At 33.9% G+C, this 27,486-nt stretch overlaps 2 protein-coding genes and 1 long non-coding RNA gene across 7 annotated transcripts in view; 1 reads left to right on the top strand and 2 right to left on the bottom strand.

The window, feature by feature from the left end:
- LOC118181609 (cytochrome P450 3A9-like) overlaps positions 1–11,564 on the bottom strand; it is a 49,420-nt gene extending 37,856 nt beyond the window's left edge. Inside the window, exons 1-4 of one of the 4 annotated variants that reach the window (XM_035350771.2) lie at positions 11,254–11,564; positions 5,532–5,628; positions 5,383–5,432; positions 2,940–3,036 (exon numbers count right to left, since the gene is read on the bottom strand). In XM_035350771.2, coding sequence (XP_035206662.2) covers positions 2,940–3,036; positions 5,383–5,432; positions 5,532–5,628; positions 11,254–11,309 — 300 coding nt within the window. In that variant the 5' untranslated portion in view covers positions 11,310–11,564. Of the gene's footprint in view, positions 1–2,939; positions 3,037–5,382; positions 5,437–5,531; positions 5,629–11,253 lie in introns of all 4 variants that reach the window. The other 3 variants (XM_085817393.1, XM_085817378.1, XM_085817384.1) reach the window with 3 other exon arrangements.
- Positions 1–27,486, top strand: part of LOC146999132 (uncharacterized) — a 228,634-nt gene that overhangs the window by 198,182 nt on the left and 2,966 nt on the right. The gene's annotated exons all lie outside the window — the stretch shown is intronic.
- Positions 15,237–27,288, bottom strand: LOC118181601 (U9-ctenitoxin-Pr1a-like). 2 transcript variants are annotated; one of them, XM_035350756.2, is made up of 4 exons: positions 27,145–27,288; positions 20,341–20,452; positions 17,349–17,464; positions 15,237–15,428 (listed from the first exon to the last, which is right to left on the bottom strand). In XM_035350756.2, exons 1-4 carry the CDS (start codon positions 27,190–27,192, stop codon positions 15,378–15,380), a joined length of 327 nt encoding a protein of 108 aa, XP_035206647.1. In that variant the 5' UTR covers positions 27,193–27,288; the 3' UTR covers positions 15,237–15,377. The 2 variants fall into 2 exon arrangements, with proteins under 2 accessions (XP_035206647.1, XP_035206649.2); XM_035350758.2 differs by lacking the exons at positions 15,237–15,428; positions 17,349–17,464 and adding an exon at positions 18,046–18,347.

Raw genomic sequence — 27,486 nt, 5'->3', positions numbered from 1 at the left:
AAAGACCTCGCTCCATCATAGACGGGAATACGGCATCTATCCTCTAGCTAAAAGGCATAAACACGCCCCTCTCTTCTCAGTTCCAGCGCCCCGGCCCAAGAAGGACGTACTGCCATGTAATTGCTCTGCCATAATTGCTTTCTCTTACTCCAGTATTACTGAAAAGTGGCCACCTCTAGATTCTTATCAATCTGTTCTTTATTTAATCACATCATGCCCGCAGAAATAAATTTCTGCCCTCGATATTTCGTCACGAAAATTTAATTTTACTTCACTATAATTAGTACCATATGCCAATGAGCCTATTAATCTGTAAAATCTTTCCTTTCCGCTTTTTGCTTTAGTGTTGTATTTATGCATTATAAAATTTTTAAAAAATACCCAAAAATATAAAATTAAAAAATGCAAAAAAGTTTAAAATCACAAAACTTCTAAAAAAATCAAAACTTGATTTTTCCTTTCCCTAAACTGGCCCACCGCTGAACGCTGAATGCTGGTAGTTCGGTCCAAGGTTCGAATCCCGCGAACGGGCTGGCTGTATGGGCGTTTTCGTGGTTTTCCCCATGTGTAACGTGTATACGAGCCAGGTTCCCTTATAAAGTCCTCCACGAAGGCATCCCGCCCTTTAGGCAGATAGCCCTCGTGTGCTTTGCCGTAAATGAATAATCCAATCCTTTCCCTAAACTTTCTCGAGCTAATGTAACTCCGTCTAGTGTGCATCATGATAACCAATTATGCATTTTTCCTATTTCTGCTCACTACTTAGATATTTTTCTGATGTGGACGTACATGGTTTTGAACCATAGGCACTCCGTAACTTATAGTGATTGGCATTACTTATTTTTTTAACCTTACAAAATGTCTATTTATAAGTTTATAAAATAACTGAGTAATAAAATAAATGAGTTTGATTTTTGGCATCGCTGATACAATCTTAGCTTGCCCACTTCGTTGAACTGAAATGTTCTGTAGCTGAATTTAAATATATTTATTTTTGTTGTTTAAGTTTGATCTTCCCTGAAACCTTCCTATATCTTTATATGTTTTATTTTATTTAAATTAATTTCATAACACATTGACCTTATCGATGAATTTTTCCTTCGGAATTTTAGTAATAAAAGACAGTGATAAAATGAACATTCTGAACAGTTTATGCAGATTAATCATGGTTCTGTCCTCTGAATATTACAAAATAATAATTTAGAAATAAAATTAATGTGAAACTTAAATTTGATTCTATTTTCTCATATTAGAAAATCAGCTCTAGAAACAAACTTAATTTTCATATTAAATACTTCTTGACAAACAACTCTCTTAACTCTTTGGAATCCGGTTAAATACAGAAGTTGGTCTGAAAGAATGAGCTTGACACAGGAACAAAGTGAATCATAGCTGTATCTGAAATTATATTACTACCACTTCAGGAAAGCTATAAGATAACCTAATTAATGACTGAAAAAAAATCAGAGACAGGCTTCATAAACATGCAGGAGAGGTAGAGGCTTCAGAAATTATATGACCTATTTACATTACATACCCCACAAATGTTTATCTTGAAACTAATCTGACCTCAACTTGCTTGCTTTGTGTATCAGAATAATAGGTAAAATTGCTATTTCAGTTTTATAAATCTCTACATCCAAATAGAGCTATAATTCACTCCGAATGTTTAATTCGCACCATACACGATGAGAGCTTCCCAACAAAAGAACTGGCAATGCAGTTACTACTTACAGTTTACACAGGATAAGCTTATCCTAGTGATGCTTCTGCGTATGGGCGAAAACACTCAATCCATTTGTAACAGAAGGACAATCAAGTTTTGCTAGGATGTATCGGTTTATTTCGCGTTTGATAAAATCTTGCTGCAATCTCCTTTTTATATAATACATGGCCCGCAAGCCATCAAAAAAAATCGAAAGGTTTCTAATATGTAAATAGAATTGATTAGGGGGGAAAGAATATATGTGTTTACATGGAGAGTGAAATCTTAGAAACATTCTTTTCTCTAAAAGCAGAATCCTATGACGGTTCTAACAAGAGTTCTATCATACACTATAGCAATTCAGACTGTATAATGCAACTGACCTCTGAAGTCTTTAAATAAAGATCCTGGGAGAAAAGGGGGAAAGATATTCGCCGACAGGCATTGAGTTAAACATTTGATTCGGGCAATACCTTTCCTCATCGGGCAATAGCTTTCTTAAAAGAAGAAAAACTCTTTATCTACATTTGGATGGAGTCAGTAATTATATAAGTATATTTAGATTATCTTAGTTCTTCCTCAGATTTAAAGAAATAATGTATGGACTTGGACAGGTATTTGCAACCCATTTCAGAACGTGAAAACTTCTAGTCTATTAGAGATAAAATAAGCTTTAAAATCTGCATAATTTAATATTAACACACTTTGGTATATATTTTAATGCATTCCCATCTACAATGATATCAAAACTAATAATATTTCAGACATAATGAGCAAAACAAAGACTTTTCAGTAATTTGAAGTAACCTAATCTGCTAAGATTTCTAAAGGTTTTAAAAAGAGATATATTATATAGTAATGCAATACAAAACAGTCTCTTAAATTACTCAATCATGTTAGTTTTAGTATCTGCAAAGACTTCACGGTTATCTTATAAAGACACTTTGTTCATAATTAACAGTAAAATTGTAAGCAATCTTCCTTTCATAAGGATAAAGAAGGTTTCTTCTGCTCTGCCAAAGCGCAAGACTGCATATGCCACTCCCGGTCATACACTTTCCTTTTTGAGATACTCTGTGATATAATTTTCCTTCCTTACAAGGTTTTGAAGGTAGTAAAGAGAATTAGAATTTCTGACTTCGTCTATCGCCAGTAAGAACCGCAAAGAATTAGCAACAACAATGCTATAGTTGTAAAAGATAAGAAACATTGTTCTATCACAGAATTATCTTACCCTTCTATTTGGGAAAAGATGAAAGTCTTTCACCAGTACATCTCTCGCGAGCTCTGGATCAGCTATCAAAAGCGTAGGTGTTCGAAGTTCAAAAGCTCTGATTTTTAAAAAGAATAAAAAGTACACAAATCATATAAGAAATTTGATAACAAAATTTATGTAATTTTATAAAAAAAATATTAATTTTTGTTATTTTATTATGTTAGAATGCTCTCATATGAGGGCACAATCAAGAAACATGACAAATGCATCAAAAATGGCGTCAATAATATTTATAAATTAAGCTTTTTTATCTTTGCATTTCACCAGTTAGATTTGCAGCTTAAAGCGTATCTATTCGATTTGCTGTTCATCTGTTTCATTTATATTTAATTGGTTCCGCTACGTTGACGTTATTTTTACTCAGTTTAATGCAATAAAAAGATTTCAATAAGGTTCTTTCCCCAGTTAATTTCATTGATTCTGCTATTCAGTTTACTTTTGAACATGAAACATCCATTTCCGTTCTGTTCCTCGACATCCTAGTCACACGAAATAAAGCTAATTGCATCCCTACTAAGCATCATAAGCCTGCCTTCCACCACTCTTAAAATCTTGTCATTCCACTAAATAGAAGTTGGCTTCATTTTATTCTTTCGTTTTCTGTGCACTATAAGTTTGCTCCTCCAAGTCAACTCTTTGTAAGGTATATTTTAATTTTGTAACAGTTATTTTAAGTTCGAAGTCTTTTCCTATCAATTCCTATTTTCCTTTCAATATTCTTATCTACTTACAACTACCAACCAGTATCAGCTTTTAGAATCTCGTTGAATGCAAATGAATAAGACGTAGTATTTAAGGAAGGTTCAACTTACATCGTAAGAGAGAGATAGGAATCCTGAGTAGAACGTGTTTTGCCTTCGGACTAAATCTCTCTTGAAGTTGTTACGTTCGGCCGTATATTACGAGCCTTTTGATATTCGCCGTCTAGTTTAAATTAAGGGCAAACTACGTTAGATAATTGTGTTAGTTTCGGTTAAGTCTCTTTTAGCTAGTTATAATTTTATTCTTATTTCTTATTCCCAGGTGGAGGTTTTGTTGTAAGCCCGAGAAAGAGACCAACTGTTCATCTTATTCTGAGTGAAGTAAAGGGTAGTTAACCCTTCTTGAGTCTACGCCTTTCGTTATTTCGACTCAGCTATAAGTCGCTTAACAGTTCACTAGGTTCCTCGACATTTACTTTAGTGAAAAAGAATGAGGAACCCTACATCTTGATTAAGAAAACTACTAAAGAGCAGTGGCAACTGACGGAGGTTTTTTACATCATATTATTGACCAAGCGGTTAAATTATTTTCATTGCAATACATTAAAAAGCATTTTCTCATTTTGAGCGATTATAAGAATTCCGTAGCCATTTTTGTCCTTCCATCGATTAGCTATAACATTGCACACATTTTACAGAAGTTAATTCTCTTGCCATTTTTCTCCTACCATTAAAATTCGCACTTCCATACCTAAAGACCCTACTCCCAATATGAACATTTGGGCGTATACAGTTTCCTTTCCACTATGGTTTAATAACATTGATCAAACTCAGCTTTCAAATTACACACTAAGGAGCATGAGACGTGTTAAAAACCACAGTTAAGAGAAACACAACACGCCTCTGTTTCCCTACACTGTTGGTCTAAAACATTACAATTCCCGTTTCACTGGGGCCAAAGTATTCGAAAAACATTTTCCTTCGGCGAAATAGATTTTCTGGGGGTGTTTCGTTCTCATAAAAATCTTGCAGTTCTAGTTAATAACGTCAATTCTTATCCTCTTTCAAAGACATTAATTCAGAACTGTTTTCCTCTTTTTGTCAATAGATAACACTAGTGACTTGTTTCCTCTTCTTTAGCTGGAACATTCTGGAATTATTAGCACATGTTTCTCCTCCGTCATTATGACTACTGTAGCTGAAGATTCTATTTAACCTTCGAAATTAGTACTACAAATTTAAGTAATCAAAATACATTTACGAGTTTCACAATTTTGTGGATTGCTTAAACTTCAAAATCTCTTTCTTCAAAATACTCTTTCTGACTTCCAACTACTGTCATATATTTTTTCAAACTCTTCTAGCAACTATAATGTAGAATAATTTAAAATGAATCTTTAATGCTTTATTGCCGAAACAATTTTATTGTTCAAAAGAGGCTATTTCTACTAGTCACGTTTTAAATTAACTTCACTTGCAATAAATAAATCTGTGTCAGCTGCTAAAAATCTATGTACAAAGGTTTCTTTTAGAATTTTCAATGCATTCTTCGCGGCCCATGGGAAAGCAGTTTATAGGGTTCTAGAGTATATTCATGTTAAATTTGATGTGTGTTTATTCAGCAACATATATATATATATATATACATTAATTTTATGTACGTGCCAAATAATAATCTGAACGTCTATAAATAAACTTACCCAACTATTTTACCACGTTTTCTTGCTTCCATTACTACTTCATGAACCGGCTGCCTTTAAAAACTGAACATTAGTATAGAATTTCAGATCACCAAAAAATTTTTATTTGTAATATTGTATAGAAATGTTATAAATGAAGGCAAACTGACCTTGTAAATCATATTTCGAATTATACCTATGATGCCATCACGAGGAATATATGGAACTCCCCGCTTTTTCCAGTAGTCGTCATTTTTTCTAATATATCTGTGGAAAACGACCAAGGAAAAAGTAAATTTGGTAAATTAATTTTATTAATTGCAAAACTGTAGTACTAGTCACTGAATTAACATTCAAAATTTTTATTGCAATATCCTATACAAATGTTTTAATTGTTAAAATGACTTACTGAAATAACAGAAAAATTCTGACCATAAATATTCAGATAAGTCTTTAAAGAGGTTAGAAATTAGTTGACAAAAAATTCAGAAAGTTTCAGTTTCATTATGTATCTCTAATTATCTTCTAAACCCCTGAACATTAAAATCTTACTTTCCGTACTACATTATGGGTCTATTTCAAAAAAAGATAACAGACTAATATTTTTTTTCCAATTCTTCAATTTGTTTCAGTTTTGTCGTAGGCCTTCTAATCAACATAAATTTAACAATTTGTGAACAGCTTTGCTCAGATTTTAGGCTTGCTGAACCTGGGACATGATTTTTAAAAGAATTTTCCTGTAATAAAACTTCAAATACCCAAACAAATTTCAAGAGCTTAAAATGTAGAGGAATAATAAAAGAATTTCGGCTTCATTACTAAAATATAATTTTTTTTCTAAGCTGCTAAACACTAAGTTCTGCCTTCCCGTAACGGTTCTCAAACATTTGGTCTAGCAGAAACTCTTTTACAATTAATTTTTGCCGTATAAATTTGCTTTCCAGTCTCAGTAAAATTTATCAACGCATTACTTTAAAAAGGATGAATCTATATCCTCAACCAATTCCCTCTGATCACTACGGATTCAGGAAACAACTAGCTACTTCAAAACAGCTAGTCAGACTGGTTGAATTTATGGAGGCAGCTCTGCACCACACGAAATGCACGGCACTCCTTATTCTAGATGTGGCGAAATCATTCGACTGCGTCTGGCATAAGGAGTTAATCTACCCTCTGATTAGGATGAACTTTAGTTGGGAAATTAATCTTCTCCTCAATTCCTTCCTTACTGACCGAACTTTTAGTCTCAGTCAAGGAACTTCTATTCAGCCTTCAAACCATTACTGCAGGAGTGCCCTAGGGTTCCTGTCTTGCGCCTATTCTGTACCATTTTTAAGTAATGATTTTCCAAGCGCTAAACTGGAGCATACCTTTATATTAGCTTGCTATGCTAATGATACGGCGGTAGCCTTGTGATCTATCCAACTATATAATGCCATCTCAAACGGACTCAGTTATGCCATCTCCAACTCAACTCCTAGGAAAAAACTCTGGACTGTCTGTCAACAAAAAGAGAATATACCTATGCATTATAAGGCCAATTCTATACTATGCATCTGCAGCCTGGGCGTCAGCCTCAAAGGCAGTCTTTCACAAACTTCATGTAGTACAGAATAAGATTCTGGGAGGAAATGCTCATGACCTGCTTAGAAATAAACTGATCCATGATGACTTGAAAATCGACAGTTTAGTGGAACAAATCATAAAGCAAGTTGTCTCCAATTTTAACTCACTTTTTTACCGTTCTTAGTGTTTTGCCTTCTAACTGTCAATGTCTTGTGCCTTCAGAGGCTTACTTTTGTTAGCTAGCTTATCAAGACCCCTTCGGGCGCCACATAAACAACGTCATAATCCTCATCCGTAGCTATATTTGAGACCGAGTGTGATACTGGCATCGTATACGCATTGTTAATTTCCTGCCAGCTCTGTTAGTTGTAATTATTCGGCGTTGCGTTTTCTCATTGCAGACACTTTACTTCTGATGCAACTGTAGAGTTAGTGAGGCAACTTCTAGTAGTATTTAATTGTGTAGTCCTTTACTACTTTTAAAAATTTAGTTTGGACTGTTCTATTTTTTCATCACCAATAGTTGTGGAAATTATAGCACAAGAGAGTGCATTCTTGTTCTAAATTTTTTTTTAAATAAAAAGATTATTTAATCTTCTCAAGATTTTGTCGTTTTTCTCAGACTTAACGATAATTCACTTCACGTCTTTTAGGGTTATTAGACTAAAATAGAATATCAGATAAAGCGTAATTATTAACCCGTTGTTGGATTTCTTACCACAAGGAACTTATTCTTATAGGCTGTATTCTCATCCCTTACCTAAGACGTTATGAAATACCATATATAATAAGTATCTGAAATTTCTGTACTGTCTCTGTCTGAAATCCCTATCCTGTCATTTCTAGTACAAGATGAATCATTTACATATAGTATATATACATACATTCCTATATTTTCTAGGTGAAAATTAATCATTTTGCACTTGTTTCATTTTGCACTTGTTTACAGTGAATAATCTCAAAAATCTCTTATATTATAAGGTATTTCTCCCACTTCCCTAGCGTGCATTCGTGGTGTAACGGTAGCACGCTGGGCCGGTATTCCAGAGTTCCGTGATTCGATTCCCGACGAAAGCGGTTGCATATTTTTCATCTTTTCTGATTCCAATTAACCTAATGACTCTACAAGTGGCGCCCGAACTAAAAGGGTTGTGCATGATGATTCTCTGCACTCAGGAATTGGCGACTAGGTCCCTTAAAACCCTAGTCTCCCTTTAAAAAGGGAAGTATATAAGGTATTTCTCCCACTTCCCTAGCGTGCCTTCGTGGTGTGATGGTAGCACGCTGGGCCGGTATTCCAGAGTTCCGTGGTTCGATTCCCGGCGAAGGCGGTTGCATATTTTTCATCTTTTCTGCTTCCAATTAACCTAATGACTCTACAATATTACCAAATGTTTAAGTCTTTTGACAAAAACAGTCTATACTATTATATGTGTCAGTTTCAAATAAACTGCCAATCATGTAATTCACTTTTGGACAATTAAGCCCCTTTTATTAAGTTTCCAATAAATTTAGCTATGGACATTTGACGTATGCCCTTTTGTATAATAACAATACTTCAGCAGCAAAAGTGTGTTTATTATCTATCACGTCAAGCATATAGTACCCAGAATCCCCACAAGGGAAAAAGTTACGCTCAGATAGAGGAACTCGATTACTGCTAAAGATACCTCTAATAATCTTGGGGGAGGGAAAAAAGTCAGAAATCAATAGAATCCGATAATGTCAAACAGATAAACAGAAAGATTGAGTTTAAAAAGGCCAAAGAAAATTTTCGTATTATCAATATATTAGTCTGATAAAAATCTTCCCCAGAAATTCAGTGTTTTTATAGAACGATTTTAAAATTTTTATGAAAACGTTCGTGGCAATGCTTAGATCAACGCTTTGGTAATCGCCGACATTTGCTTTTGAATTGACATTGCTGTTGTTAATTTTAACGATATTTTAAGAATTTATTTTACGAATTAATGAATCAAGCTGATTCATTGAGCAGTTTCCATGCACTTTTTATAAATGATCAATATTTTAAAATTTAATTATTTAAATTCACAACCAGAAAAGAGGAATTAAAAATATATACAATTCTGATACATAATACTGCAAGTTTAGTATATCAAAGATAATTACATAGAGATAAAAATTGTGTTATTTAATTTGTTCCTTTCCTTAACAATGAAAAATATTAAAAAGTGAGATAAAAAGAATGTAACTTCGAAAAGTCTCTTCTATCTAAGCAGTATGAAATTTTAAAAAAAGATGCCTATTTTTTACGTTATTTTTGACAAACCATTAATGGCATGTTCTTAAGCATTACTAACTTCGCAAGGATATCATAATTTTTTTGTTCGTAATTCGTGAAATTTAGAGTGGTAAGTCAAATTCTGTTTTTATGTGGTTTACATACCTTCTTTTAATATTGCATATAGTACTCACAACACTTAGTTCTTCTGTCGAAAGTAATTTATCTTTTAAACAATGTTCCCTAATAATATAGGGAATGCAAATCAAGCTATGAAAGTAAACATTAGGAGGGAAATTGATAAATATTATCTTTATCTGCTGCTAAATTCACAAATTTTTAGAAGTATCTAGTTATAATTCCGATTTGAGTCCCATAGCTGAGTTGTAATTGACAACTGCTAAGGCAATTAAGAAATAAAATTCCATATATTATTGACAGGGTTACTGACAGAAAAAAAATTATTTATAATACCTGTCTCAGTCCGGATTTAAAATGTTGTTCAAAGTTACGCATAGAAATCAAAATTCTCTTTTGTTTACTTTTAAGTAAAAATTAAAAATGGCATCTGTTTACAAAATTGTGAGCGTGCGTAAGATTGAACATTACATATCGCCACTGAATACATATGATGTTATTTCCTTAAAATGAAATTGTTTTCCTACAATCAGTTGTTGAAATATTTGTTCTTTTTCATAATATAGCGAACTATTTTATAAATTAGAATTTTGGTCTCAATCTTTTGTGCGCTAACACGGTAACTATATACATAATTTCAACATTTCTGAAAACTGAATTAAAACAAATTGTTTATTGTGTTTAATTTGTATTTTGATTAATTTGATTAATATGGCTTTAAAACTGCCATGAGTGTTTTCATAAGAGAACATCGAAATTTTCATAGGATTTCTTTCATTCTGAGTCAAAGAAATAACTTATTAATAAACAATATTTCATTAAAACGACAGAATGACATCTTATAGGCAACTTTTTATCTTGTATTTCTTTATTTATATAAAGACTATTATGAAAAACATACATCTACTTGAAAAAACGGGGATGGGGGAATTCTCAAACTGGTCGCTATGTGGCGTAAAAACTATCATTTTGTAACTAAGTACATAAATGTTAGATATGTCATCTGCTAAATTACGTAAGTGGTGTAATTCTCAGTAAAACTTGCGTAGATGTAACTACAGATGTGATGGTAAAAAAAAACAATGAGAAAATAATTTAGAAGAAAGTACATTGTTTTTAATTTTTCAGTCTGAAAACAACTACAATTAAAATAGAAGTCTTTTCCTGTAAGACTGGCAGATGCAGTCAGAAATAGCAGTTTGCCAGAAAAACTATGTTAAATGATTGGCAATTGTTGTAAGAACTAGGTGTTTATCGTGCTACTTGGGTAATAAATATTTGGGAGTGTAACATGAAATTATGCAATGTGTCGAGGTGAGAAAAATAAAAAAAAATAATTATAATAAAACTAGACAATAAGCACATCTTAATGTTAAACTTTTTAAATTAATACGATTTATCCTCAATGCATGTAATTCTATGGCATTATTAGGGAAGCGAAATTCCTTACATGAATAATTTTAGCTATAGGAAAAACAAAAAGCTTTTTTAAAACCTTAGGTTACAAATGGAATATTAGCCACTGAGGGCCGGATTTAGATTTGACGAGATCCTAAGCTGAGATATTGATATGAGCCAATTTTTTTATATGGGATATGCTACAACTTTCGGGGGGCAACAAAGTGGGGGCCCTAAGCTATAGCTTGTTCAGCTTATACGTAAGTCTGGCACTGAGTCACTGAACATTTAAGCCAGTGTTCAGTCTGTCTATTACTTTGGATTTATGTTGCACATCACTGAACACATTTGAAATAACGTAAATATTAACATAACGTTACTTCGAGACAAGAAGTGAGAAAATGTATTTGTCATAAGAAAACCAGTCAATCAGCTTTATGACAGTTTACACAGAACTTTTAGATTTGTAGAAAAAAAAGAGATCAGTGTCTACAATAAAACAAAGAGCAGTAAAACGAGACATACTCATTGCTGATGGCTTTACTCACCTTAACAATAGAGCGATGGCAACCACTGCAAGCGAAACAGCGATTGGTATCCACATATTAACCCTTTATTCTGAACACGCAGCCCAAAAGTTAACTTAATGAAGCGAAGCGACAGCGGCTTTTAAAAGAAATTTTTGCTAGAGCTGCAATAAGAGGAAATGATGTAACGCTTTAATGAGAGGGAAGGTTACTCTCTGACGCCGCAATTAGATATTAATTTCTAATCAAAATCTTCTTGGATTTATTTTATTAATTCATTTCTTTTCATTACCCGCCCGATTGCAACTCGAGTGCTTTACATCCGTGAAGCATCTGACATTCACTTGTCATCCAACAACAAAGATAAAATAACTACATTGAGATTAGAACTGTCTTTCAGCGGCGCAAGTCTACGGCGCATCCGTTTTTAAATCCGGGTACGAAAGAGTCACTGCACTCTGTTCTGCGTATTGTGAACTTAGCTTTTTTCATTCTGACCAGAAATAATGTTTACGTTTTTTCATTCCTAAACTAAATATTTTAATAAAATTTCGTAAAGAAGGAAAAACACAGTTTAAAAACAAGGAAAAGACCAAATTTAAAGATATTTCCAGGCATGTACTTTCTTTCAATTATACAGCTTTTCTAAATGATAGAAAATTTTATGAGAACATTTTGAACATTGAACATAAAACTGTTTTGAAAAAAAAAAAAAATTAACGTTATATACAGTTACAATAGAACATAAATAAGGATTAGAGAAACATTTATCATACTTTAATATGTTAAAATGTTTCCATACGTTTACATGCCAAACTCGTGTAGATATTAGAAAACTACTTTGCTAACTTGGATCTCTTTTGAACGCATAAATCCTCGAAATTAATGCTTCCGTTTATTACGGGAGCTTAAAAAACGGAAGTATTTAAAACCAATCTGTATTTTAAAACATTATATTTCAACATGTGTTATTAGCCTTTCTTTCTGTATATTTTGTTGTTTACAATAAAAGTATACTGAAGCTTTGAGATGTCGTTAATTTATATATTTTTACGTTCAAGAAAAATGGGCTAAAGAATCCTCCATCTTTAAAAAACTTTAATACTTTCGGAGTTGATTTTCAATTTTTGTTGAATAATAAAAATTTGATTGTAGCTGATGGCAGTAGTATATAGTATCTTACCATTTAAGAGGAAAAGAGAAATAATTACATGATTCATCAATAGTCTATATATAAGAAAATTTATTTCACAGAATTAGAAATCATTACTAGTTAATTTACATTACATAGGTATTCAAAATCAAATATTCATCATTGTAAGAAAAATCGATTACAGTTTTATAAGTTATCTTTTAGATGCTTACACACGCTGCATTGCAAGCGTACTATCGGTGAATATTCTAATTACTGAAGAAATAAGTACACTGGTGTGCAACAAATTAAGGACGAAGTCAAAAAATTAGCATATCAGCTGAACGAAGAGGCAGAGCGGACAGAAAGACCAATCAGGAGATTAAGTAAGGTGATGTACGGTAGCACATGCGCAGATATGCAGGTAGACGTAATGGGGGAGTGTCTGAGTAGTATAAAGCATGTTGTCGGTGTAAGATCAGTATTTCTTGCAAAGAGATTGCACGCCGTATAGCAGTTAAAATCACACCGAGTTGCTGCCTCAGCGAGAAATGGCGAATAATCAATCTGTTAGACGACATCTGGATGCTTTTACCCGAGTTCGAATCATTGGGAAGTTGGAGGAAGGCCGCAGTGTGACAAGTGTGGCTGCAGAGTTCGGAATTGCTCACAGCATCGTTTGACGACTTTGGAGACAATTTCAAACTACAGGAACAACTATCCGGGGGTTTAGTAGTGGTCGTCGACGAGGAACCACACCCGCAGATGACCGGTATATTGCCTTACAGGCCAGAAGAAACAGGCGGAAGACAGCGGGAGAAATCGCTAGACACACGACACAGGCGACTGGACGACCGATATCGCGTTTAACCGTGGCCAGAAGACTGCACGGTGGTGGTCTGTTTGCACGACGCCCTGTACGGTGTGTACCTCTAAAGCCTGCCCATCGGAGAAGGCGTTCTCTGTGGTGCCGGGAACACCGGAATTGGAGAGACAATGAATGGGGACGAGTACTCTTTACAGATGAGAGCATATTCAGTCTGAGTAGCGATTCTCATCGCATACTCATCTGGAGAGAGCGGGGAAGCCGCAATCATCCCTCGAACATCATTGAAAAGGACAGGTATGGAGGTGGCGGTGTTCTCGTTTGGGGAGGCATCATGCTTGGTAGTCGTACAGACCTTCACATCTTCGACGCAGGTTCAGTCAACGGGACCCGTTATTGTAACGAGATTCTTCTTCCATATGTGCGTCTTTTTAGAGGCGCTATGGGTCCGCAGTTCCTTTTCATGGACCACAATGCACCATGTCATCGCACAGTAGCTGCCGAACAGCTCTTAGAGAGTGAGGATATTGAACGTATGGATTGGCCGGCACGATCTCCGGATCTCCATCCCATCGAGCATGTATGGGATTTTCTAGACAGACGCTTAGCAGCTCGTACCTTACCACCAGTAACGATTCCGGAGCTTCGATTGGCGCTGCAAGACGAATGGGCAGCAGTGCCTCAACAACTCATTGACACCCTCATTCTCAGCATGGGCGAAGATTACTGCTAGGTTGTGAAACCTGCCTAGCAGTCAGGGGAGATCATATCCCCTATTAAAGACCGGATGTTTCTTGCTGGACACCCATCACAGGGATGTTTCGGCCTTCAGTCGCATTGCGCTCCATGCTACTTTTTCAATAAAGCTTCTTTTTATCCCTTTGATTACTCTTTTAGTAAGTGTTGCTTACATTACTCATGTCCTTACGTATTGGGGATCTTACGGTATTAAATGTGTTGATTTGGAAAGCTTTTGTACAAAGTTATATTGAAAAAACCGTCTTGTCCTTAATTTTTGCACACCAGTGTATATTTCGTATTGAGTATATTTAAGCTGTTTACATCGAAATGATAGGTTTTTATGTTAGTTTTCAGATATTAAACAGGTATCTAAATGATCAAAAGGAAACTTTTTAAAGGTATTGGGTCAGTCATTTTGCTTTTGCCTAGTTAGTATGTCATTCTTTATGGTTATGTTGCTATTATTAGAGACAAATATGTTAACATTTTGTCAATTTTTAATCAGCGATTAGCAAACTATTTGAATTTACATAACAATATCTGTATCTATATCTATCTAGTTAGTATAGAACAAATAACTACGGGAGTTCCCCCGCACTTATTTTGTCAACTTAAAAAAAAAGTTGTTGATTGCTACTTAGGAAAGACCTAAGAGCTCGGTGTAAGAATTAAAAAGCGTTATTTAAATCTTATTAACTTTTCACTCTCCGACAAATCTGCATGGAACGATTACATTACTTCAACACTATTTATTTATTGGTGGCGCTCAAAGAAAACTAAGCCCACAGAAAGACTAAAAAGTGCTCCCATAATGCGCTGGGGATGTGAAGTATAAGTTGTAGGTACAGGTGAAAAACATTGCAAAACTCAAAATTTAGACACGTCGCCCAGACGGTATAGTGTTTGGGGGAGCTTAACTGCGATACCAAAGGGCCCTGTTTCGAATCCCGGAGAAGGCATAGATGTAAAATTGTTCGTCCCTCCATAGGAAGACAGTGGTCGCCGCCTATTAGGTGCTTCGACAATAAAATGGCCCCCACTTCTGGCCTTAGTAATGGACAATGCCATTATAAGTGCCCGCTATTGGAAAAAAAATTATATTTATGAGGTACACAACTCTGGAACACGCATGAATATATTCACAGTAAAAAGTTCAAATTGTATATTTGCTATTTATAATACAGTCAGTTTCTTTTGTAGATGCATAAAAATGCTTTATCCTTAATTAGTAAAGACAATAATGTGTTTCACATTTGATCATATTCTATCAAATTTGTAAGTGCATTTTAAAGCAAGGTAATCGGCTAACATTTTCCAAAATAAAATTTTATTGGTAGATCAATATGATTTCATATTTCCCGCTATTAAATAAAATCGGATTATATTTGCAGTTTCCTTGACGCCTTTTTATACTTTTACAGCTTTCCACTGCCTCATTTCTATCGATCACTCGTTGGGTTTGCTTGGTTTGCATGTGGCATTGTAATAAATGGTCATCTGGAAAGAAAATTTAATTAATTTAATCTTTCAGGAACTAAAATAACACATAATTTAATTCTTTAACATAGAAAATAGAAAAATTAATAACATTTCTGTTTTTAAAAAAAAATAAACAAAATTCTGTGTTTCTTTGTTTTTAGAAGTAACATATGGGTTATTCCCATTTTCATTTGCTTCGTTTCTAATCTTCAGTCTAATAGATAGCATTCTTTCAGATAGATTCTTGTTTATCTGTGATTCCTTATTCGAAAGGAATCATTGAAGGATAATGACATGACACATTGAACCAGTGCCGATCCTAGACCGTCGGCCGCTGACGTGCAAATTAAAACTGACCGTTCTTTTTTACAAACCTTATGCTTTAAATTTTTAGCTTAATAATAATTTCGCTGCCCTTATATTTAGCCACCCACGTGCTGTGCACGATCTTGTACCCTGCTAGGATCGGCCCTGCATTTAACCTTTATTAATTGAACACAACAGCATTACATTCTTTTTTCTAATCTTAATCCTATTCCTAAAAGACGATTTCGAACCTCATCTAATATCTACTTCTGAATCCACTGTAGATCTAAATTTTGTTGCTGTACCCATTTTCTCAGCTAGACTAGTCTTTTAAACGTTATGATTCGTATACTTACGTCTTCATTTTTTTGGCTCAGCGCTTCCTTCGAAATTCATTTTTCATAACAATCGTAAACTGCGTATCTTCTTTTTCTTCTCTAATCTAGAGTTGGACGATCCGCTCCGAATAAATTCAGAGAAGCGATTCACTTTATTGTACGAATTTACTTCGGTAACTCTTTGACAGTTCTCGGAGAGCTGTTGGAAGCTACAACTCTGCGAGTCTTCTCAGGAATAGTGTTCAGACATTCATTCACGAACTCTTTCACTTTACTAAGCAAGAGAACATCTGATTCGCGTAAAGAGAGCAGAGTTCTTATTGGAAGTTTGGCAGGAAAGTTCGATTTCTATTTTAGGGGAAAAAAAGAATTTTATCCTTCCATGGTAATATGTGAGTTTAATTTTTATCGTTTCGCAACTTTTAAAAACATTTTATTCTAGAATTTATTGCTAATTTTGTGTAAAAAGGCAGTTTTAGAGAATGTCAAAATTACAGCTGAAAGATATCAGTGCAGAGAGTTAGCGTTCGATTGAATCGATTCTTTTGATCCAACGATTCGTTCGGTTATTTTCGCTCTTCGCTAGTACCTCGTTAACCATTTCCTATTCCACTACTCTTTCGATTCTTTCCTCTTTTCACTCCATCCTCACTAGCCGCTCTTGATTCGCCTGTTGTTCGCCAAAACACCCTTTCTCTCAGAGTTCTTTTTGCCCATCTCTCTTCTGAACTACTGATGAAATCTTGCTCCTGTAGGGACGACCCTACTTAAATTCCATCAGTCAGTTAATAGATGTACGCTTTCATGTCTTATAATTCGTATAATGCAAGCCAGTTCCTGAATATGAAATTTCTGTATAATAGACGTCAAAAAACAAACATTACATATAATTGCTAACTTATTTTATTTTATTTTTATTTTTACTTAAATTTTTTGTCCTTTAATATTGGACCAATTTAGATACGTTACACCTCAGATTCCACACTGCCAATGAATGCCAGTTTCTGCTTAGTTTATTTGAAATTTTGACCATGGTACTTGCTGTTTACCTTTATTATTGTAATTAAATTTTTAATATCAAAACTTGTTCATTTTGGATAATCTTTCTCCAGTTCCCAAACTTAACAATAATGATTATTTAACTAGCAAATTTTCAGCGAATTATGTACGTATCAGTAGTTAACATTATTTATTGTACTTAACATTATTTATTTTTATCATATTGCCTATTATCTTTTAATTTTAGATAATATTTTGAAATATTTGAAAACTGGCCTAAATATAGTGTACTTACTCCGTCTTTTTCCTCTATTTTAGCTGGTTTGCATTCCAAGCCATCACGACATGGACACATAAATCTGTGCTTTCCCTCTACTTCGTTATATTTTGGGGTTGGATAACAAAATTCATCTGAATAGGGAATAAACAAAAATTTTAGTAAAGGCAAATTAACAAATATTAAAATATTGATTATTTTGATAAGCACTTAAATTATTGTTCAAATATGACGTTAAATAATCAGAAAGAATTATTTACGATTCTAAAGTTAACGGTCCAGCTAATTCTCCTATTTGGAAAATATGAAATTTTGCTTATGGAAATCTCATATTCTATATGCACTTTTTAAAATAATTCTTTATAAATATTTCTGAAGCCGTATATTTCTCAAATCAAGAAATATTTATGAATGTTTCCAACAAACAGGGCAAGTTTCAAACCGGTTCAAAAGAATAATACTGTACTAAAGACGTTAGTTGGATACGGAGGGTTTACTGTTTTTTATAAATAATTTTAATTAAATTTTTCTATCTCCTTTGAATTTTATCTTCATTTTTTTGTCATCATGAAACTAGGATTTGACACAATATTGCTTATTTGTATAAATGTTTTTAAAACTTGAATGATTTTTATGTCATACTGAAACTAAACCTTAAAATTTAAAGGTAAATGGAAAGTTGGCAACAGTTTGTCTTTTATCCCTTTCTCCAGCTGAAAAAAAAACCGAGCTAAAAATAGTAATGATGGAGGAAGGGAGGAACATTGAGGCAGATATTACAAAAACTCTGATGAACTCTATGCCCAGACGTTTGAAAGCTGTCATAAATACTGCAGGATATGCTAAAAACTAGATAATATTTTGAAATATTTGAAAACTGGCCTAAATATAGTGTACTTACTCCATCTTTTTCCTCTATTTTAGCTGGTTTGCATTCCAAGCCATCACGACATGGACACATAAATCTGTGCTTTCCCTCTACTTCGTTATATTTTGGGTTTGGATAACAAAACTCATCTGACAGAAATTTTACAATATTTACTAATATGTGCATATTTAACTTCTTGACGCAGTTTTTTTGCACTTCGGAAGATGACTTTTGTGAGATACTGTTCTGTTACTTTAAAAAGTTTTAATACGTTCATAAAATTATTAATGTAGTTTTGCTAAGAGAAATTTATAGATATTATTAAAAAATTTTCATTCTAAACATTAATTTTTAGGGATAAGGAAAGCACTATTTCACTGAAACTCAAAAAGTGTACGAACACTTTTGTGATACACTGTATATCTTAGGAAATATCCCATATTCTCTAATTGTTTCTGAATTTTGTAAATAGTCGACATGAAATTTTCTAATGCCACTCCATGCAATCATAGAGATATTTTTGAGTAATTAGAAAAGAAATGAGTTCCATAATAAAAATACTGTGAACCTTAGATGTACTAACTACATTTCATGGAATTCACGAGGTTCACAAAGAAAACGTTTCATGAAAGAATTTTCTCAACTGTGCTTTCTTACGTGGAAAATGGTCGGTGAAAACAAATTACCTTAAGTATTTTAGATGGGTGACTTTGATAAACATTATAAACTTGTAACATAAAAAAACATAAAGGAAATTTTGAAAGAAACAATTCTTTAAAATTTAAGATTTCTGTCTTTCGTTCAAATGCCAAAAATTGTTTGACAAATTATGATTAAACACGCTAACGCGAACCGTTTGCGCATACGATATTTGCGGTTGCTTGAAACTTTCGTTAAAATTCGATATTATTATGTTCAAAGGAAGTATTTCTGATAAAATAAACCTTTTCGCCAAACTTATGTTGTCCTGCTGAATTCAATAAAATTAGTTTTTTAACTTCAAACAATGCCTGATTCTATTGAGTTCTGGAAAATTTTGGTTAATAAAATTTTAAATATTTGATAATTAACTTATTTAAATTACGTCTTTGGTGATTTAATTATTTGGTTATTGAAGGTATTAAATTAACAACGCGTTCATAAAATACTTGCTGTGGGCTTTTGAGAAACATTACATGCAATGGATTTCATATGCTGTAGTATCCTTTCCCATCGGATGGTTGACTGTATCTGAAATATAAATTGAGTAGGAATATTTTAAACAATATGCCTCCTCTGACAAGTAAGGGGGAGACCAGCTCACATGCATTTAGAAACTGCGTTTTCCTACATGCAAAAGAAAATATGTATTTGAAAACATGTTCCTGAGAATTTAAAATATGAGACAAAACTTATGCGTGCAAGAGGTTTCAAGAAAAGTTATTTTTGTATCTCCAAATCATGGTAAACACGCTTTTAGGTCATATGTTAGATCATGCAAATGACCCTTAAAGGATTTTCTTTCTATAAGCGATGCGGGCCCACCAGCGGCCGAGCGGTAAAGTCGCTGAACACTGGTAGTTCGGTCCGAGGTTCGAATCCCGCGAACGGGCTGGCTGCATGGGTGTTTTCGTGGTTTTCCCCATGTGTAACGTGTATACGAGCCAGTTTCCCTTAAAAAGTCCTCCACGAAAGGCATCCCTCCCCTTAGGCAGATAGCCCTAGTGTGCTTTGCCATAATTAAATACACATTCTATAAGCGATGCAATGATATACTTTTCCGAATAATACAAGATAACAGGTTTTAGTTTAAAAAAAACCGCCTTTAAATTTGTTTGCGTTCTGTAGTTCGAAATTAAGTAATATGAATTATAAAGCACTTCTAAACAAATTGGCTCTTGAGTTCGAGGAGGTGACGTATTGTGATCCAGTGCGTCTTATAATTCAAATGCACGATAAATGTATTTCATGAAAATTTCAAGCATTTCAAAATAGCATCATGTCGATTTATTTGGAATAAATTTCGAATAATTAATTTAACAGAAGGGAAAGAAGTATTGTTGAAGTCACATACTTTAATTGAATACTTAGTCTGATGACGTATTTCATTGTCATGAAAACGGAAAATATTTTTGGGAATGTTCACAGTCACAATGAATTTACCTTCTTGTCGCAGTTTTTTGCACTTCGAACTTATAAAAGATAAGGTATGAACACAACATTCGTCTTCTCCACAATCTTCATTTGAGTTGCACTTCTTTGATTCATCGGCGACCTGAAAAGGATTGATATTAAAAAAAAAAATTTCTGGTAAACGTTATGATAAAAATATTCTTCACTTTACTCGGAAGTAATGGCAGCAGTATTAGTGTATCTGATGCAAATTACTGATAGGCATCCATTTTTATAACTAATGAGTCAAACTTAAAGGACTTTTTGAGTATTTATGTATACCGTGTGTTATGTATACCTTGTTCACGAAAAATCCTTCCTCGGCCTTTATTTTCACAGTCATTGCCGTAGATATATATTTCCTATAACAAAAGTGTTTTAAATGTGTGTGTGAGGCAGAAAGCCTCGATGGCTACCTGCCTAAGGGAAGGGATGCCTTCGTGGAGGACTTTCTAAGGGAAACTGGCTCGTATACACGTTACACATAGGGAAAACCACGAAAACTCCCATGCAGCCAGCCCATTCGCAGGATTCGAACCTCGGACCGAACTACTTTACCGCTCGGCCCTTGGTGGGCTGTGTTTTAAATGATGCAGATATTTGAGGTTTGGAGTTTTTTAATTTAAACAACTGAATTTTATAAAAATTACGAAATGTAGCATTTTCTACATTCCTCCGGTCCCTATAAATTGGGAAAAAAAATGTGTACTTGTTCTAAAAAATTTTTTAAAAAATACAAAACTTAACCAAGGTATTTGATATTAAAATCGTAGACCATAATTATGGGCCGCACGCGAATTCAAGAGAGAATATTTTCACTTGTACATACCTAAGAATAAAATATTGCTTAGAAAATGTTTCTTAAGAGATTTTGTGACGAGTATCTATATATATTATCTATATAGATTATTGTAAAAAATATTACTCAATATAATTTTTTTTCGAAAAAATGGAGATCTTATTCACAGATTGTGCAAAATACTAACGAATCGCAAAAGAGTATCATTGAATGGTATTTAAGGAGGAAAATACCAATCTCGAATTATTCTAATTTATTTATTATCCGATTCCTCAAGGCAAATACAACTTCAAAATGACGCCAAAAATCACAAATTTTAAAATGAAATATCTCAGTCTGTTTTCGTTACTCAGGAATCAAAAGTTTTCTGCTTCATTTCTTTAATGAATACAATATATAAGTATGGGGACTAGGGAAGCGTATAACAAGTTAGATTTCATAAAGTTTTCAAAACTGTTTTCTTTAAATTTAAATACTGCAAAACATACATATTTTACGTCATTTAAAACTTTTTGTAACTGGAAATATATATCTAGCAGCCCAATCAGGATAGTGGTTAACGACGCTGACTGTCGTACCGAAGAGCCCAGAGAAGGCATGGCTGTTTGTAAATGTGTAGTGTCTGTATAACATAGGACCATTCTAAATATATGGTGAGCAGAAAGTTCTCTCAAGAGGTTGGTGGCACGGCAAAGAGGGTGGAAGACCCTCGGTTCCTTTTCCCCGGGTGCTCTCCTTCAAAATTGAAGGTGGAACTGAGCAAGTTTGCACTGTCACCCGTGTGCTGGCCAAAGGTTCTTGGTGCAAACTTGCACTCCTTGCTACGATGAATTGCATGGGCTTGTTCTGATGTTACTGTCAGACAGGTGAGATAAGTCACAACAACAACAGTATATATTTCTGACCAACGGTTGCGGAAAGGTCGGGTGACGACGTTTGTGGACACGATGTACATTGAAGTAAATGTGTATATGTATATATATATAATTATTATTGACAATATAATTTTCATTGCAGAATTTCTTAAAATAGACCCATATACAACCTTGTAGGAATGCGATACTACAAAAGACTACTTAAATTATAATATCGAGAAAGAGACATATTTTAATGTTCCATACTAAGATACACTGCTGGCCACCGTAAATGCAACACCCTGAAGGAAGCACGCAAATAACATGAAATTTACAACATACATTAGCGGAGGTGAGATATGCAAATGATTAGAATTTCAGAGCAGACGCACATCACGCGCGCCTATGGTGCCACTTCAAAGCGCTATTTAAGGTTTGGAGTTTTCGACGATTTCAAGTTCGGCAATTGTGTTTTTCTTGTGGTTTTTTCAAAAAAAAAAACGATCAATTATGCCTTGTAGTAAACAGCGATCATCATTTGATCAAGTATCCGAGTTCGACAGAGGAAGGATAGTGGCCTACCGAGAGTGTGGATTATCTTTCAGGGAAATCGGTAGCCGTGTTGAACGAAACTAAACAACTGTAATGCGGATATGTGGCCGTTGGATGCAGGAGGGTACGACGGACCAACGTGTTCGATCCCATCCACCTCAGTGCACCACTTCACGTGATGAAAGGAACATTGTGCGCATGGCAGTGACGGATCGCTCAGTCACATCACGAACCATAGCACAGCACATTCAGTCTGTAACGCATCATCCAGTGTTTGCGCGCACCATTGGACGCCGTTTACAGCAGAGTGGTCTGTCTGCAAGACGTCTATTGCTTCGTCTACCCTTGACGCAGAACCACAGACGTCTTCGCCGCCAGTGGTGCGACGAAAGAAGGATATGAACGGCAGAATGAAATAAAATTGTCTTTACTGACGAGTCACGCATCTGTCTGCAACACCACGATAGTCGGAATCGAGTCTGGAGACACCGTGGAGAGAGAATGTTGAACAGCTGCGTTATGCACCGCCACACTGGTCTTGCACCGGGTATTATGGTATGGGGCGGTATTGGATATCACTCTCGCACTTCTCTAATACGCATTGCCGGTAATTTAAACATTCAGCGCTACATCTCCGAGGTGTTGGAGCCACTTGTCCTTCCTTACCTTCAGGGCTTGTTCACAGCCATATTTGAACAGGATAATGCGCTGCCACACGTGGCACACATTATCCAAGGGTTCTTCGTCAATCGCCAGATTGAATTGCTTCCCTGGCCGGCTCGCTGTCCGTATCTTTCGCCGATAGAAAACATGTGGTCCATGGTTGCTGAACAATTGATCCAGATTACATCCCAAGCTACCACACCAGTTCAACTTGTTCAACAATTTGGGCAACGTGTGGAAGCTGCTTGGTCTGCTGTACCCCAAGAACACATCCAAAGTCTCTTTGAATCAATGGCGAGGCGTGTGGCAGCGGTGATCTCCAACAATGGCGGCTACTCTAGCTACTGATTCTGGAAGGAACCACACTTCACAGAAGTCTATAAATGTAATCATTTGATACTAGGTCAACATGTTATCTACTAAATAAATTTTGTTGCTCTTTTCTTTCTTGGTGTTGCAATTTGGGTGGCCAGCATTGTATATATATATGTATGTATATATGCCTAGTTAAGTTCTGTCTTAGTAAGAATGTGAATGCGTTCATCTGAAATATCAGTGCTTTCTTGTAAATATAATAACTTCTATTGCATTACTAAAAGGATCCTTCAAGTATATAAAATATATAAATATGATATTAAATATACAGTCTATTACAATCTGTAATGTTTGTGTTTGTAATTTAAAAGTGATTTAAATTCTAAAACATAGCTCAATATTTCGAATCCCCCTTCCTCTTTTAGAAGCTTCAGGATTTAACTATGGGTGAAAAGAAGCCATTTGTATAAAATGATTGGAAACTACTAATCTAATATAAAGAATTATAATATAATTATTCAGTATAATATAAAAATATGAAACATAATAATGTATACTTTGATGATATAAATTTATAATAACGCTTATGGATAATGAGAAGGTTAAGTTATCAGTATTCTGCTTCACTCGTATAAATAGTGAGGGTACAGTGTAAACAAAATAGGTATGTTTTATTTTAGCTCTGTGATCGTCTGATATCAGTTGAGAATTCTGTATTTCTTATATATCCTTGGTTTCTTATACACATGTCTCGCACTACAAAACAACGCTACATATACAGCTGACTACCCTGTCATGATGCATTTCAGCAGGTTTATTTTTTTATTCTTAATTATATTTTTAAAATATAATTTTGAGCATCGGATCAAGCCTTACTCACCAGATATGTTAAACTGAAACGATCTAAAAACGCTTTATTCGCCTTAATTTCGAAAATACATACTCATCATTTTCTTGCCATCTAAAATATACACAGCTCAAAATTAACAGTGAGTCTGTTTCTTTGCTATTGCTTTTGTTAACTTTCTTCTATTAAGAAAGGTTATTCTACATGTTAAAAATTACACTTGGTAAATTTGGTACAAAGTTTAACTGATTCAAACTTTCATTAAAATATTCTCTACAAATAATATTATTTCAGTTGTAAAAAAATCTCATGATTTTCTAAACGTATAATATATAAAGAAGAGAAAATTACTTTAATTATCTTCTACAGAAGAGCTTTTTCAAGTGGGGATCGATTGCATAAATTTGAATGTTCTGCGGACCATTTTATTCTTGACCCCTTCGAAAAGATCTTTTTTAGCGTATATTATACCTAGTAAATTCGTATGCATATATTTCAGTTCTGAATTTTATTAAATAATTAAATTAATCGAATAAAATTTATATTCGTTTTTAATAAGACTGTTAGTATTTGGATAATCTTAATTTTATTAACTAAAAAATTAAATAAATATGTTGTCCGTCATATTAAAGAGACTAATAAGGCTACCGATTTTTGCACAGCTGGTTGTATGTTTTGATTTTACTTTCAGTTTACCAACAACGTTTATGTTGGTAAATTGAAGTCTGAGATCGGCAAATATATGGAGTAGATTTCGGTACTTTGATTTTATTCGAGTTAGTGGTAGAACCTTTTCTTACGCAGACACGTAGAAGCAAATTATGCTGAATTATAATTTTTAAAGCCCCATTGTAAAGTTCCGTTTTCACTAAAACTGACGTTCGGAAATCAACCGTACCTTCTGCTCGAAATTTCATTTTATTCCATGCCATTTTAGAAACAAGTAATTATTATCTTTTATTCAATGGCAGTTCTATATTTTCGGTAACGCAATGGTAAAGACCATAAACTCACCAAAATGTTTTACAGTTACATGGAAATCCGTAAGATAAAGGGTAATAAATTTTATAAAATATTAATCTTGGGAGATGATTGCAATCTGTAATATTCAAACTCTGAGATTTCCTTCTATAGTACACGCAGTTAATTTTAATTTTACTTTTTGCCTTTTTGTTTTTCGAAATCTAGTAGGACCACAGATTGAGAAACGCTACTGAAGAACGAGCAATCAATATAAAACGAGATGTTAACTAGAAACCATGCGGTTTGGCAAAGAAAATAGAGAACATGCGCATTTGACAGTAGAAGAAACAAGCATTTCATCAGTTGTGAAGTATTTGAAATAAAATCAGCTTACGGATTTCTAAAAACTTAACAATGATAATTTGTATTAAAAAATCCAGGTTTGAAAATTTCTTACGTTCGAATTAGAAATAATCAATTCTTAAATTTCTAATAAATTTTAAAATTTATTTACGCTTATAAATTCCTTTTCTAGAATTTAACCATATCTTTAGAACATTCTTATCTACTTTTGTTAAAACTGATTAAGATAAGCTCTTCTTTCGGGATTTAAATCGTTAAATATTATTCACGCTCAACAATATATTAAGAGCGATTAACTAATTTTATTTTATGACGAATAATAGTGATATATGCCGCAAATTAAATGTTCTTTTATTTAATAAGAAATAGGACATTAGGTATGGTTTTATGAGATTACGGCAAAGCCTCGAGGCCTGTCTTCCCAAGGGGAATGATGCCTTCGTGGAAGATTTTCTAAAGGAAACTAGCTCGTATACACATTACTCAAGGAAAATCACAAAAGCGCCCATGCAGCCAGCCCGTTCGCGGAATTCGAGTCTCGGACCAAACTACCAGTGCTCGGCGACTTTTACCGCTTGGCCCCTGGTGGGCCAAAATATTAGGAATGAGAATTGGGGACCTCTATGCAGAAACGGTCAATTTAGCACTTTGAAGGTCCTCAAATTACTTCCTTCTTCATTTGCTGCATAGAAAAAAAATGACCTAGCCATAAAAATGTTATATTATAAAAATATTAATAAAGAGACTGGTTTTACAGAATCTATCTACAAGAAATCTGTATGTCTGATGATGAAATTTCGCAAAATTTTTAAGCAAAATGTTATATTTCTCTTTAATTCTAAAACTTATATTCACTTTTTCTGCAAAGAGGAAAGCTTAATGTTTTCAATAATATTTTAATTTAGATAATTGTTTCAAATAATATGCTATACTAACATCATGTTATGTTAAAAATTTCGATTATACTACGGCGGCTTTTAGAAATATTTATTATTAAACGAAATATAATTATAGGATTTATCATTCAACGAAATATAATTATAGGATCAAAATAGAGAACATGCGCATTTGACAGTAGAAGAAACAAGCATTTCATCATTTGTGAAGTATTTGAAATAAAATCACAGAATTTTAAAAATATATCTAGCACGAAAATTGTAGTGAATGGAGAAAAAGTAAAGTTTTCTATGTTTCACTTTCAAGACTGGAAAATACTTGTTGACAGCATTTACGTGTTTAGTTTATAATAATCATATTTTCATTAAGCACAATTCAAGTTGTCGGAAAATGTAACATGCCATCTGGACATCATCAAATAAAAATTTCGTTTTTTAGAATGCTATTTATTTCCTAATGTAGTAAAAACCGAAATTGAAACTTTGTTAGACTTTAAACTTCAGTTATACGTCTTGAATTTTCAAATGCACTGAATTACTTACCGCTAAGATGATAGAGCATAAAACAAGAGTCAGCACTATGGACTTCATCTTGATACACAAGGGCAAAACTGACGAAAAAATGTTCTCGAATATATAGTTATCAGCGTGAGAACTTCCATCTTATTCTCATGGATGCAGGTGCATTTTCTCCAGACGCAAAACAATTTCATTTTCAAGAGGAATGATGATAGAATAAGAAAATGTGAATAGATTATTTTTCCAATGCTTTGATAAAAGGAAACCTTAACGCAATAGCAAACAATAAAATACTCTTAAGAGATTATATAGTTTTCCGAATTTCTCATGTAATATACATAGTCATACATAAAACACTTTTTTGCA

This window comes from Stegodyphus dumicola, chromosome 1 (assembly GCF_044657685.1).
Source record: "Stegodyphus dumicola isolate Sdum_Otavi_A_Nest chromosome 1, ASM4465768v1".
In the NCBI taxonomy this organism is placed as follows: Eukaryota; Metazoa; Arthropoda; class Arachnida; order Araneae; family Eresidae; genus Stegodyphus; species Stegodyphus dumicola.
The sequence above is the reverse complement of the archived record's forward strand: the minus strand, read 5'-3'. Positions and strand labels throughout refer to the sequence as shown.

Excerpts from the sequence above, each read along its gene's own strand:
- LOC118181601 (XM_035350758.2), bottom strand. The coding sequence starts at position 27,192 with ATGAAGTCCATAGTGCTGACTCTTGTTTTATGCTCTATCATCTTAGCG. Across the intron at positions 20,453-27,144 it reads TATGCTCTATCATCTTAGCG|GTCGCCGATGAATCAAAGAA; the intron begins GTAAGTAATTCA and ends AATCCTTTTCAG. Across the intron at positions 18,348-20,340 it reads CAAAAAACTGCGACAAGAAG|ATGAGTTTTGTTATCCAAAC; the intron begins GTAAATTCATTG and ends AATTTCTGTCAG.